The sequence below is a fragment of the Arvicanthis niloticus genome, chromosome 1 (genome assembly GCF_011762505.2).
Source record: "Arvicanthis niloticus isolate mArvNil1 chromosome 1, mArvNil1.pat.X, whole genome shotgun sequence".
NCBI classification, from domain to species: domain Eukaryota; kingdom Metazoa; phylum Chordata; class Mammalia; order Rodentia; family Muridae; genus Arvicanthis; species Arvicanthis niloticus.
In genome coordinates, this window is record NC_047658.1 from 149,251,441 (window position 1) to 149,266,808 (window position 15,368).

At 41.1% G+C, this 15,368-nt stretch overlaps 1 protein-coding gene across 4 annotated transcripts in view; it reads right to left on the reverse strand.

Annotated features, from left to right (window-relative positions):
* The window catches only part of Hpse2 (heparanase 2 (inactive)), a 574,766-nt gene that overhangs the window by 21,968 nt on the left and 537,430 nt on the right, over positions 1–15,368 (reverse strand). For all 4 annotated transcript variants that reach the window (XM_034509671.2, XM_076921673.1, XM_034509663.2 and 1 more), the window contains one exon: positions 2,614–2,759. In XM_034509671.2, coding sequence (XP_034365562.1) covers positions 2,614–2,759 — 146 coding nt within the window. The remainder of the gene's footprint in view (positions 1–2,613; positions 2,760–15,368) is intronic.

Here is a 15,368-nt window from a genome sequence, read left to right on the forward strand (position 1 = left end):
TCAGGGAGATATAAAAGGGATGGCTATGCTCTGTGGGACACAAGGCTGGTTGATCTCTAAGAACATTTTTCAAATAAAAAGCTCGGCAACATGAAGGCTATCATTGACATACAGGGGATGCACAGAGCCTGCAGAACTTCTTACATACAGGGGATGCACAGAGCCTGCAGAACTTCTTACATACAGGGGCAGAACTTCTTACATACAGGGGATGCACAGAGCCTGCAGAACTTCTTACATACAGGGGATGCACAAAGCCTGCAGGCCTTCTTACATACAGGAGATGCACAGAGCCTGCAGAACTTCTTACATACAGGGGATGCACAGAGCCTGCAGAACTTCTTACATACAGGGGATGCACAGAGCCTGCAGAACTTCTTACATATAGGGGATGCACAGAGCCTGCAGAACTTTAGAAGGTTATGGAAGTACAGGCAGCATAAGCTCCTGTTTTAATCTAGAACATTTATTTCAGACTGTTGGTCAAGGATGATGAGTATGAAGCTAACATGTCCGTTATGAGATGATTCTGTAGTTTTGTCTTTGGCCACAACTAAACTTAAGTGCCTCAGTTGGTAGTGTTGCTTCTAACTGGGGAGGCTGTGAGACAAGACAGGATCCATGGCTTCTCAGAGGGGGGAGCAGGTGTCTTGCTTTTCTTTGTGGAAGGAGGAGATGTGTAACCTCAGCTGGCCAAGGTATCCATTCCTTACATATTTGAAGGAATGAAAAAGACCTTTAACTTGGTTCTTATCATTATTGTAGCATAGTTTATGAAACTCTTCTTTCTTTTAATGAGGAGAAGGAGAGGTTATTTTGACAGGAGCTTGGTGGGACTCCTTTCAAGAGGTTCTGATTGGCTTCCACAGAGGTGGGGGAGTGGTTGGGGCAGGGAGGGATTGTTGGAGGTCTCATGATAGTGAATGAGAGAATTCTACACCATTTTACTATGCACCCTTCCCGGGCTGATGTGATATGCAGGAATTAGAACTACAGCCCATCAGGGGCACCACAGTTCATGTATGCACCAGGCACTTACAAGATTTTTTTCATGTCTGTCACTGGTATCAGATAAAAAGAATATATACAGGATCACTGGCCCCAAGTTCAAGGTACCGTCAGGATGTGAGACCTTCTCATGAGAACGGCCATGAACACTAGTGTGAGCCCTGGGGTGGGCCTCCATGGGGCACCCTCAGTGAGGACATAGAAATCCTTCTCGGCACATATAGGCATTACTGCCTTATTCCAGGATGCAGAGTGCTATTACAAAGGCCACAGACTGGTGCGTATTCCAATAGGGACAGAAGGTGCCAAGAGCAATTTTTCCCTCTTGAGGCTGGGGGTCCACCTTTTGGGTGGTTGCCTCAGGACCTGCCATAGACAAGGAATACAATGTTGCCTTGTATGATGATCAGATAATTCCAGACAAGGCCATAAAGCAGTCAGTCACTGTCAGGTAAGGGACAGAACTTCCTGCTGAGCAAATGGGATGATGAAAGCTTCTGGCCTGTCCCCAAGACAGCGTTCCCTCCCCTACAATAGGCACTTGTATCTACAGGGAAGACAACAGCCCCTGGCGCCCACCTCTGCTTACAGTGAGTCTTTGAAAGCATCTTATCATGAGGAATGAACAGGCTTGGCTTCTGTCTCCTCAAGGCCAGAGAAGGAACATATGGTGTAATCCGACCACAGCAGCTCTTTGTGCTTCCCTCCCCTTGATCAGCCCTGATAGGCCCTGGATGGAGGGCCGACAGAAGCCAGGAAGCAGTCCCTGCCCCCAGGTTTTCTCTGTAGTAAGAGAAAGAATTCTTCCCAGGGTAACCTCCTCTGCCTTAAACAGGAAGTGATGTAAGACATAGCTGACCAGTTGGTCTTTGGTTTAGATCCAGTTTAAAAAAATTTCCCCTATGGTTTGTATGTTTTAAACTTAAAAAGAAAAAACTGCCAAACTTTACTAGTAATTAACTTACCTGTTTTAAAGAGAACTGTGCTGGTACCCAGTACTTAAGGCCAAAAGGAGACGGCTAAGCTCTCAGCACCACAGTAGGTTATGATGCTTTCAGAATCCCCTTCCCACAGCTCTTTAACACTTAACATAGCTGAGGTCTCTGAAATATGGAAACTGTCCCTGAAGCTAGTGTGCTTCTCGTTGGTCACTTCTTTCCAGACACCTAGTGGGACACCAACCAGTCTAGGCTAGGTGCTCTTGTGTCGCAGATACAGCCACTTATTCTCTTAAGCTCTGTGATGGGTTAGAGCGTGAGACGCAGCCTCTTGTCTTGGCTCAGGTTACACACACACACAAAGTCTTTGTGGGCATCGCATCAACTGGCACAGCCAAAGTGCCCAATAAACCTTTGCTGCTTGAGGAAGAGACTGAACAAGTAGCATCCTATGACCCCTTCCTGAGTAAATCCTAGAGATGAAAGGCTCACTTGACCAAAAGCTATCAGTCCTCTGCAACTTGCAGAGAGAATGCCGACCACAGAGGCAATACTCAATGACGACCAAATGAACAAAGGTGGGCTTTGAAGGGTCCCAGTACCCTGGCTTTCTAAGAGGGGCTGCTATTGGGTGACCTTCACCCACTGTTCGTGTGTGAGGACTTACTTGTGGTGGTTTGTGCAGTGAGCATAGATCCTTAGTTTGTCTCGGATGACTCTTCCCGGCCGAGGCTTCCGCTGGAGCCCAGCTACATGCACTGCCAGGACTTTGGGACCGATCAGACGCTTGTAAAGGAGAGAAAGCCAATAGTCCTGAGGAGAATGGAGAGGTGGAGAGTCAGGGAGACAAGGCACATTCAGGTGTGCTGAGAAAACACAACACAGGTCAGAAACTACTTCCTGCCGGGTATGGCTACCCTCCTGAGGAGCTGGCTGCTGGCTGATGATGAAGAGAGCCCTTCCTAACACAACCTTTTCACTGACTAAGTGGGGAAGAGTTAACTGACGTGGACTCAAAACAGCATATGACCAAATGAATCAAGTTCTTCACAAACGAAATAACCAGTTGGGGTGACTGGCTTACATTTCCAAGTTTACTTCCTGTGGCTTCATTTTCATGCTGGTTTGTGGTTTCTCTGAAGTTGGGGAATAGGATTTCTAGTCCTTAGGATGTCACCAATTTAAGAATATAAAATATCACTCTCCAAATACTGTCCCTGAGGACTGTTACAAAGGTGAGGGAGATGAAGCTTCTCCAGTATGGGGGCTATGCTGAGGTCTCCATTCCAGAGTCAGAAAAACAAACAGAATAAAGTTTGCACAGAATTCTAATTCCTGGTTATTTTCAATATTTGATGAAAAAAGAATGTTCCTAAAGAGAACTTATAACCAATTAATAAATATCCACTCTGTAGTCAACATGTGTCTAAGCTTACAAAAGTCTGTCTCCCACTATCTTAACTTTGGTTGTATTTACTGTTACCACATCTTGTGTCTGTATTTGACACAACATATAACTGACATTTGTACTGTGTATGAACTCAGTGTTTATAACTCATCCATGTAAGACCCACTACAAATTCTTGAATTCAGGACAGACTCTTTAGTGTTAAAGACATCAAGTGGTCTTCACTGTGTTCATCTTTCCTGGCAGAAGGCTCTTGGGGATATGTGTGTGTGTGTGAGTGTACATGCGTATACATGTACACACATATGTGTGTGTGTGCATGTGTGTGTTTAAACTGTGTGAACATTTATAACATCATTAGCCTAAAAATGTCTACTACATTTTATAAATCAGAACAAATATCTCAAAGAACCTTTGTCAATAGTTTTACATCTGCTCTAATAGCAGCCTTTTAGCCCTATCCAACTGTTTAACTTAATTATTTTTAAGTGGCCTTAGAATGGCTGTTAAATTAAAATGTAAATGTTTGAAACATTTTTAATTACATCAATAATTTTTAATTTCTTTAATTTACTCTTACTTGATTATAATTTTTGAGTGTTTTATTCATGATCAATCAGGTTCCAATAGGATATCTGTTTCCTATCTGACTTATAATATGCTTAAAAATAATAAAAGTTTAATAAACTGTAAATTGGCTACTAATAGTTTGGCATGATACAATCTCTCTTCTAGTTGGACATGTTTTCTATTTTATAGATAGAAAATTGGGCTCAGAAGGCTCAAAGGTACACATGAGGTCACAAAACTGGTCAGTAGTCGCCCACACAAAAAATAGGGGCATATTTTCCTTCAACATTGGTGCAACACTTACTTAGTCTGAGAAATAGAAAGTTACATTGTATAAAGGTACAAGGAAGCTTACAGGCAAACATTCTGTGGACACAGACTCCTGGAAGTGACCCTTAGTTTTAGCATAGAGAGCAACTGTGACATAACTTATGATCCATACAGTTTAGAGCACAAGCACAACACTGCCTTTCCAATTCCAACCCAATCTGCTCCTTTAAAAAAGTTACTCTTCCTTCCAACGTCTTATCACAAACACTTGGCTTTCTATTCAGAAAATCTGAAAAAGCTAGATAGGTTTGATCTCAGTTTTGTATTTAGGTATGGCTATGGTCTTTGTGCTATGACAATTTTCAACAGAGGTAAGGTATATCTGTAGCAAAAAAAGCAACATTTAGGAAAAAATATTGCTTAATCTCAAAATACATGGAAAGGTAAAAAATATACTTCAGAAATATCAACATAAGTATTCTTTATCATTATTAATGATAAAGTTAAACTTATAGCAAGTCATCCTAACTTTAAGTAGTCCTTTTGTACTGTGGGGTAGCTAAATGCCACACCATCTCCAAGAAAGAGGACCCTGGATGAGGCTCTGAGGAGTTTGCGATGGATGGATCAAAGATGGTGATGGTTATTTCTAGTAACTCCAGCCCTTTCTTTAGCTTTCTTAGCATGGCAAAATCCACACAGACATTTGTATCTTAGCCAGTTAGAACTGAGTAGCTTAGGAGTTGAGTGCATTCATAGTATCATATAACACCGCCACAGTTTGTCTCCACAACTCTTCATGCTGTAAAACAGAACTGTCACCCATTAAACTTTAACCTCATTCCCTCTCCCCCAGGCTCCTGGTGACCACTATTCTGCTTTCTGTGCATCTCATGTAAGTGACTCATGAATTTTGCCTTGGATGACTGGCTTATTTCATATCGCATAATACCCAAAAGGCTCATCTATGTTGTACACACTGAATCTCCATTCTTTCTAAGGTTGAATCATGTCCCATTCTATGTACATATCATGTTTGATTTAACTTGTGGCCTCATGTATTTTGAAAAATGTCCCAGGTGAAATGCAAATGATGTGTCTGCTGCTGTTGGGTGGAATTCTGTTTGGCCTACTTGATTTATTGTGGTCTGGGCCATCTGCTTCCTTACTGATCTTATCTTTAGATGTCTTCTCTGTTATGGATAAAGCACTGACATCTTCCACTGTAACTGTACAACTGTCTGCTTCTCCTTTCAGCTCTTCCAGCTCCACCCTCAAACTAGTATGGTCTGTTATTAAGTATATGGGTGTTTATAATAGTTAAATCTTCATGTACTGAATTACTTCAGTGATTGTGCCTCTCAGACCCAGACTTTCTGCTTGGCCTCCTTTTAGACTTTGGATTTGTTGATTTGTCTATTTCGTTACCATATCTAGCTCTTGACTTTCCCAAGATCATCTTTTAGGAGCTTTAATGTGGTAGAATCTTTAGGAGAACTGTCATCAGCTCTTCTTCAGGGACACTTTTTACTGTTCTGCTTTGTAAATGTATCCTATGTTACTGTTTTTTTCCCTGTCTGTGATTTTTGTTTTTGACTCTGAATCTAACAATGTTGCAGCCTCTTGAAACCATATTTTCCCCTTCCCATTACACTTAGTTAGTGTTTGTTGTTTAAGTTGTTTTAGGCTGAGTCTATGCCAGGGATCACTGTATATGTAAACGTGTGGTTCCTGCCTTACAATCCCACCACACTGTCTTGGTGACCACTGTTCTATACTCCAGCTTGAAATCTGCTAGAGCAAGTTATCCTATTTCATTCTCAGGACAAGCTTGGTTTATAGGGAGCTTTGCTCAAACAGTTTTTAGGATTGGATTATCCCATACCTAAACCAAATCTGTTGAGACTTTGGAATTACAATACATTTATAACTCTATTTTTTTTTTTTTTGTTTTTTTGTTTTTCGAGACAGGGTACATTCATAACTCTAAAGAAGAGAGTTTACATTTTATAATATTAAAAGATTTTAATTTATAAGTATGATAGGGACTAACAACTTTTAGGTGGCGTCTCTCTCCCTATATTTCTGTCTGCTCTGAAGATAAAGAAGTTGTCACAATTACATGATTTTTTTCTATTAGATTATTTTTATCCTTTATAACAAAAATTTTTTACTGGGAAATACATCGAAGCTTCTGAAGCTCAGACCATGACATTAAAAAAATATTTTCAGAGTGTTCTAGTAATGATGACTGGGTAGTAAGCATAGCAACGAGGAGAATTCAGTGCTAAGCCTCAAACTTGCTCTGTTGGCAGATTCACCGATTTTCCATTTGTAGAGAAGGCACTTTTCAAAGTGCCTCTGCATTCCTGTCTGCCTGTCCATCTATTGATGTCCTTTGTGAAGGAGCTCCTCACTTTCACTTCCAAAACACTGCCTCACTGCCAAAGCCTTCATTTTCCACCCAACTCAACTCAAGGGCAACTTGTCCTGGGAAAGAAGAGTGTGGCCCAGGCAATGGCTATGGATTTTCTCACACACTGAAGGCTACTATTTGCTTTTTACTCTTAAAAGTGTCAGTTCACCACAAGCTCACAGTTTAAAGGTAATTTATATACATAAGTTCTAAGATGGTATTACTACATAGGTAGTACATATGTACATGTGTACATGTGCAACAGGCTGAGGAACATAGCATGGTGCCCTTGGATAGGATGGCAAGAGCCAGGAGAACAGGAAAGCAGAGTAACTCAGGCTGATGGGAAGGAACTCTGGTTACTTCTGTTTGGATGGTAGACTCATAGTAACTTTTTGCACTGTTTTCTACTGAAAGTTGTATGTGGTAAATAATGTATTAGAAAATATATAAAATACAACAAATAAAATCACACAAATGGGTTGTTATCTGCAATTTCTTTAGACAGAGAGTATCGTGGACTTGCTTACAGGCTTCCATCTCTGAACTGTTTTTGCTGCAAAAAGGAATGTGTTACAGTGATGCCAATCATCTCCAAGGTTACAGTGATGCCAATCATCTCCAAGGTTACAGTGATGCCATTCATCTCCTTTCTTGGAGATTGGAGGATTGTGACTGGCATGTCAGTCGAGGGTGGGAACTTTCATCATGAACCTTTTCATTCTTGCCTTTCTTCCCTCTACCTAGCCTATCTTTAAAACAGACAGACAGATAGACACAAAAAACAAAACAGAAAAAAATAAAACCAAAAAATCTGTACTGGATCTCTCCCCTTCTTCCTTCTATCTCCTCTCCCTCTTTCTTCCCCCTCCCTGTCTCTCTCCCATCTTTCCCCCCTCTCTGTCCTCCCCATCTCTCCCTCATCTCTACCCCATCTTTCCCCTATTTCTCCCCTTCCCCCCTTCCCTCTTCACTTCTCTGCCCTCACTGTTCCCTTGTGAAAACCACTTTCCCACAGAATCATATATGTTTTCTCTCCCTGTCTCTTCCTCCTTCTTTCCTTTCCCTCTCACTTTCTCTTAAATGAATACATTCTATTTACACAATCACAGTAAACATATACAAATGCGATGATTCCACATAATTTTTAAGGGAATAACATAAAAAACAGAATATATATATATATATTAGTATATATCAAAGAAAAGTGGTACATACATGTATGTATAAAAACAATGATGATAAAGACACGGATGAGAGGACACTGCAGAAGCTCTCAGACAGTAAGAGTCATTAATGGGCAAAGAAAATTCTATGACCTTTTATGTCAACAGTGAGAAATTTCCAAAGGAAAGAATGCATTACAGCTTCCAAGGGACAAAGAAAGACACAGACATTCTTTAAATGTATCAGGCATGAGAGACTGAAGAAAAATTGTGTCCGTTTATTGGCTGGAGAGGGAAAACTAATAGCAGGTGACATGACGGTGACAGGGGTTTTAAATCTTTCTCTTTCACTCAGTATTTGTCAAAAAGTCAATTGTTGTCTGAAAGGAAGACAAGGAAGTGTATGGAATGAGTTGAACCAAAACAAATAGGAAAAGAGAAACTGACAGAGGACTATAGAGCTTTTTAGATTAACTGCTGAGCTGTATCCTTGAGGTCTGAAAGTACCACACCAATCCCTACAGCCCAGTGCAGAGGAGAGGTGCTGAGATTGAACTGTGGAATACCCACTGTGTTTAAGGCTCTGGAATGGTACCTCCCCATATGGTTGAAGCTTAGGATAATTACTAGCCATGCTCTGATAGAAATACTTGCAAGAGTAGGGCAGCAGTCAGTGAGCACCTACAGCAGGGCGCCCGATCCAGTCTATGGCAGCAGCGGATCCTCCCACAGAGTGGGAGCTAAGGCTTGAAGACACAAGGGAGAGAGAATAAGACATGAGTGTGAGAGAGCTCAAAGACCCTGGGATAGGAAGGAGTTCAGTGTGTCAAGGCCTGGAAGCAGACCAGTGCAGTCTCACTGGCCTTCCAAACAAGGGCAAGAGTGGCCCAAAAAGAGGATGGCAGAGCCAGCTCTCAAGATTCTAAGGGATACTAAGGGTCACCTAAAGGTGACCACATGTCACCTTAAAATAAATGAAAAGGTTATTATTATGGAGTGAGGCAGAGACAGTGACATTATTTTATTAGTTTATATTTATCAAGTTGGCTTTTACAACTACAAATAAAATGGATTGAAGAAATTGAACAAATAAATTATTAGTTTATATTTATCAAGTTGGCTTTTACAACTACAAATAAAATGGATTGAAGAAAACGACTAAGGAGTTAATTTATAAGAATGGCGATCATGGTTTGGTTAAGGAAGTTATATTAGAGAACAGTAATATGACATATATTTAGGACATAGTATCATTGATAGGACGAATGATTGGTTGGATACATAAAACAAGTATGGAAGAGGACTCATGGCTTTGAAACATTCATATTTTAAGACTCTGAAAGATAGAATGGCAACTGGTTGCTTGGCAACTATAGCAGTGTTTCCCTTCTGTGTACAATCCCATCTCCTTCTAATCTACCCATGATGCAACAAAGCTTGGTGATGCCAAATTTTACCAGGAACAAATAGGTAAAAATATATCCATAAGAAACAGCATCAAAGAGAAACAAGTGATGACTACAGTCAGATACCTCTAAGGTTCAGTTCTAGTTTTCTTCTTTTTCCTTTTTTTAAAGAATTATTTATTTTATGTATGTGAGTACACTGTTGCTGTCTTCAGACACCCCATAAGAGGGCATCAGATCCCATTACAGATGGTTGTGAGCCACCATGTGGTTGCTGGGAATTGAACTCAGGACCTCTGGAAGAGCAGTCAGTGCTCTAAACCACTGAACCATCTCTCCAGTCCCAGTTCTGGTTTCTTCTTCTTTTTTTAAATCAATTTTTATGTATATGAATCCACTGCATGGTTTTTCAGGGTTTGTCTTTATCCATTCATTATTTATCAAGCTTAATAGATACAAAAATTTAGAACCAGACAAAGAGACCCCTGCTTCAGAGGGCCAAGCTCTGCCCTATTCTTTCCAAGGGCACACACCCCATTCTTAAGTTAGCATTCCTTTCTGTTAAGTTAGCATCCCTTTCTGGACTACATGCTGAGTAAACAGGATCCTAGGAATCTGCCCAGATGCCTCTGTTATTTCCCTGCATCTGCATGGGCCGGAACTTGGAGTTTGGCTTCTAGACCTAGGGATCTGGTAGATCTTAGTTCTGACAATGTGTGCCAGTAGGGCTTGCAGACTAGCTTGTTTAATTGTATGCCCCTGAGACTAGTGATATATTACAGACAGAGGAGGAGAAAGAGGGAGCTAGAATTAGCATTAGGCTCTGACCAATTCAATGAAGCTGTGGATACATTAATTGATTTTTTGGTGTTACAAGCATTTTCTAAGTGTGTATCAGTGGTATACTAGCATTCTATCTATCCACCCTAGGAGTTGTAAAGATGAACAAGACATCTTCCTGACCTCTAGAGACTTAGTTGGCAAAGACACATGAAGACATCTCTCTGTAAAATGAGCTAACTAAATAAAATAGCACATGAGCAGGGAACACTTGTATCCCTTTGGAAATTCAGAAGAAACATTGTTTTTCTGACTGAAGAATTTATGGATGCTTGCTTAAAGAAACAAAAGTAGAGAAATAATTTTCTTAATGTTGCAATATATAAATATCACTCAAATCCTGGGTCCAGGTTAGTTGACTCTGTTGGTCTTCCTGTGGAGTTCCTATCCCCTTTGGGGTTCACAATCCTTCCTCTCACCCTTTTATATCTTGCCTTTTATGTTCAAAGTTTTGGGTTTTATGTTATTGGATGAAGGCAGGTGAGACACTGTCTGCTCTGGATCCAAAGATCCAAAGATAGAACTAATAATTTTATTGTAAAATTGCCCAGAACACATGTAATGGGTGAGTCAGTTGAGGTAAAAGTGCCTCTTGAACTATTCTTGTTTCAAGAACTTGGATAGCAGATTAGACTAAGATCTAGAAAGCTAAGAAAACATGTCCTGCTGTTTGGAACACTTATAAACCCTCAAGTTGACATCTACATTTGATTCAATAATTCTACACCTCACAATTTATTTCTAAGCAAGGGATATATATATATATATATATATATATATATATATATATATATATATACACACACACACACACACACACACACACACGTGTGTGTGTGTGTGTGTGTGTGTGTGCATGCACAAAGATTTATCTGTGGGATGGTTGTGGCTACTTTGCTGATGTGTACATATTATCTGTCCCCTCTTGGCTACAGCACATAGTTTTCTTTCAGACGACAGTTCAGCTGTGATCATGCACTGTTACTTCGATCTCCTTTGAGGTGGGTGACAATATTGAGCCAGTTGGATCTTTTTCTTCAGGGAATCTGAAAACTGAATGGAGTGACCAAGCTGCTATGTGACCAAGTGCTTGGAGCTTTTTCTGTGCAGCCATGCCATTCATAGGTACTGTCATTAGACTCCATGGTGCTTCTGCTTTTACTTCCTACTTCATCTCTCTTCTTCTCAGGGATTCTCTTGATTTGGTGCCCAGCATCCACAAAGCAGCTCACAAACACTTGTAATGTCAGGTGATCTGAAGTCTCTGGTCAAGCACAGGCACATGCCTGTTCTCCCCCCACCAATTAAAAATAATATAAACACTAAAAAGATTTCCTATCTTTCCCTCATTATCATCACAGAATCTTAACTGGCTCAAGAGTCAATGGGATTAAAACCTGAGGGGAACTCAGTAGTGTTATGTGAGGGTGGGACTGGAAGGAGGGGGGATGCAATAAGGATGTAAAGTGACTAAATGAATAAATAAAATGGGTTAGGAACCTGAATAGATAGTTCTCAATAGAAGAAATAAAAATAGCTAAAAATACTTCAAAAAAGTGTTTCATCGTCCTTGATAAATTGGAGAAATTCAAATTAAAACAACTTTGAGATTTCATCTTACCAGTCAGTATGGATACAATCAAAACAACCGACAGAATTTGCTGTGGAGTATGCGGGGGAAGGAGAATCCTCACTCACTGATGGTGGGAGTGCAAAGTGGTACAGGCACTTGAGAAATACATTCACCAGATGACCCAGCTATACCACTCCTTGGCATGTGCCCAAAGTACTCAACATCCTACTCTGGACAAACTTGCTCAGCCATGCTCACTGCCATTCTAGTCACCACAGCTAGGACACAGAAACCGCCTATATGTCCTGCAATAGATGAGTATACAATGAAAATGTGGTATATATGCCATGGGTACTATTCCATTGTAAAGAAAGTGAAACCATAGATTATTCAGAGACGATCATATTGACTGAGGTAACACAGACCCAGAAAGACAAGTGTAGAACATTCTCTCTCATCTGTAGTTCCTAGGGCCTCCATGGGGCACCTTCAGTGAGGACATAGGAATCCTTCTCAGCACATATAGGTAGTTCCTAGCTCCATATCTTCAGGTGTGAGTATGTAACACAGTAACTGCAGAAACCAGGAAATTATAAAAGGCTTACAGTGGTAGGGACTTAAGAGGGGCCTAGCAGAATATAAGTGATATGAAGGGGAAAACAGGAAAATCGGGAGAGGGATTTAACTGGGGCAGAGGGAGGAGGTCAATATAGGAAGGAGGAGGGACAAATGACACTAAGGTTGTTCGATAAAGCCTCAAGGAATTACATTATTTTATACTTACTTAAAATCACATAATACATATAACTATACAACACTACACCCCCCCCACACACACCTTAAAGTTATGCCATTAGGGCTCAAAATGTTCCCCGCAAGAGTCATAAACTACCTAAAAAAAGATTAGTGAGTATCAGGCATGAGAAACCTCCCTTTGAGTAGTTGGTAAGAGTAGTTCAACTATTCCTAAAAGTAGTCTAGAGACTCTCAAAACAATATAAGCTATTGCTGCTTCCCTTGACTACTTAGGGGTCAAAGGTAAGCCTCCATTGCTGAAGACACCACACATAAGACATAGGATTCAAATAATTCAAGTTAAATATAACCTAAAGTCTTCTTCCCGTAATCTAGCTTCCATAATACCAGAAAGTACTATGGGAGCTGTCCAGGGAAGGAACAAGCCATAGTCTTATCCAGCTGACAAGTATAAACCATAACACTGTCTAGTGCTGTAAGATACCAAAGGTGCAATAGTGGCACTCATGTCTTGGCAGTAACCAACAGCTATCTGATAGGACTTAAGGTGCAATAGTGGCACTCACGTCTTGGCGGTAACCAACAGCTATCTGACAGGACTTAGGCCATTTCAACAGAAGGGAAATAATGCTTGGTACTAAAGGGGCTAGTGAGGTCATAGATCTTAGAGGAGAACCCACCGCTGCTACTTTACTAGCAAATTACTAGCTTCATTCTAAACCTTATCCTTATATCCACAGATAAATGTAGCTTTCATCCCTTGTCAAAGAAGCTTCTCTTTTCAGCAAGCAGAGACCATTACAGGGAACCACAATTGAATACAATGTGTAGATCAATGCACCAGGAGTCCAGCCCCAATGGATACATCATCAATACAACTCCTGTACCTAAGGCTCAGGGAACATCAAGGAAAAGGGGGGGGGAAGGCAGATTGTAAGAGCCAGAGGACCAGGAAGTCTGCTGTGAGACTTTGTCTCCTAGAAATGACAGAGAAGACTCCCTCAATACCTAAACTGGGGTTGGGATTTCTTTTGTATTTCACTCAGTGGAAAGCTGTGGTTCTCTCCATAGAGTGGGCTAATGAATGTTTCTTGAATGCTCAAGATACACTCAATCTGTGCACAAATTCCAGTGAGTTCTGGAAACAGTCATAACTATTTGCTCTTTTTAATAGACGAAGATACCAAAGGCCGGAGACATAAAGTGGTTTATTTAACTGATAAATTGTAGTCCTAGCTAAAAACCCAATGCTTAGATACACTCTAGGTCTTATAAATGTTGAATGGATGCATGTATAAAATCAAGCAGATAAAGTTCCTTATTAACGATCCTCACATTGTAAAAAGAATTGTTTTTTAGGATCAAGAAGTGACAGCCTACTCAATGAAGTAACCGCCTGGCCCAAGGGAAATGTCTTATCTGGTGAATTAGTGACTTCGCTCAGACTTCATCTTCACTTTCAGAGCCACTGTTGCTTCCAGCTACGAAGCAGCCTCATTCTTTCCCCTCCTCTGAAGGCCTCTGTGAGATGCAGTAGAACGGAAGGGAATAATTCACTGGCTGAACGAGGTACTTGAGAAATCAAGAGGCGAAAGCCTTCCTCCTGCCCGCACTGTCTCCAAGGGCACGAGCTCTTCTCGGCTCTTTATTTTGAGCAGAGCCAGCTCTCCAGGTGTGAAGGTCATTGTCTAAACCTTCACTGTGTGGAGAGGGGTCCAAAATACAAAAAGCCATTTCAGACAAATTTAAAAATTAATTATTTAGTGAAGAGGAAAAGAGTAGGCAGTCAAAAATTCTCAACTCTAAAAGTATAACTAAGCAGGAAGGCAGGTGAGTAGTAAGGAATCTCTATTTTTTTTTTCCGGGGTTGTCAAATTTCAGAGTCTCCTTGATTTCTTGAGAGATTCCTGGTTCTAACATAGTTACAAAGAATGCAGGGGCAAGCCCAACATGTTAAAACATAGGGACTGAGGCAGGAGGATCCTAAGTTTGAGGCCAAGCATCTTCAACTACATAGTGAGAGATCCTGTCTGAAAACTCAGTTCAACCCAACCCAACTCATACCAAACCAACGAAGACCCAGCATCTTACAACAGGAGCAGTCCTTTCTCTAGACTCACAAGGACCTAAGCTAATATATGCCCTTTGTTTCATCATCAGCACTGACAACATGGGACAGGTGATGCTTATGGTGAGTGCTGAGCTGTGCACTGGCCTGCACCAACTGTACATTAGCATACCTCTTCCCTAGTTGTAATCCCCAAAATGTCTTTGACAACTGCCAAATTGTCTCCAGTGGAGAAAGATCACACCCTCACCTCCCCACTCAGAGAGTCACCGACCTACAGAGAGGCAAATAGAAAACACTGTCCCCTTCCCAAACATCCTAGAATATCCTATGAATGTGTACTCTCGCAAGCCTGAGTTGAGGACCTGTTTTTGCTTGGGGTGGTGGAGGGAAGAAAGTGTCTCTTAACATTTCATATTTGAAGATAATATGTAGAGATGTCTAATCTTTTGTTATTGCTTGTTTAAGAATTCCTTTCCATTTATCTAAGCCAAGTAAAGTTTTCAAGCATGAGGTGCTTGTGTCGTAGCGTTTGCCCTTGCAATCGGGTTGCCTCTTGGAGCACTTTGTTCTGGCTGCCGTGTCCATTCTCCACGGTGGCAGAAAATCTAGGGCTCTGGAGTCAGAACGCCGCATACAAGTTCCAGCTCACTCACTTGTGCTCACTGTAAGCCACTCAGTTGTGCTAAGCTTCATGTTCCAAAACCATAAAAACTCTCCTCGCTTGACTGTGGCGGGCAGTTGATGAAGCCTGGGAAAATGTCTGACTCACTGGAGCAAAGAGCCAGTTCCTGCTTTTGTTTTCTTCCTTCAGTGTTTGATTACTGTGGTGGAAGGCACGAGGGGATACCTCCCTCCAGAGTCTAGTGCCCCACAATATTTACTTAGCTCTCTTCAGAGCACAAGGCAGGTAGGTGGGCAATGCTAAGACAGTCAGGGAGGTTCTTGG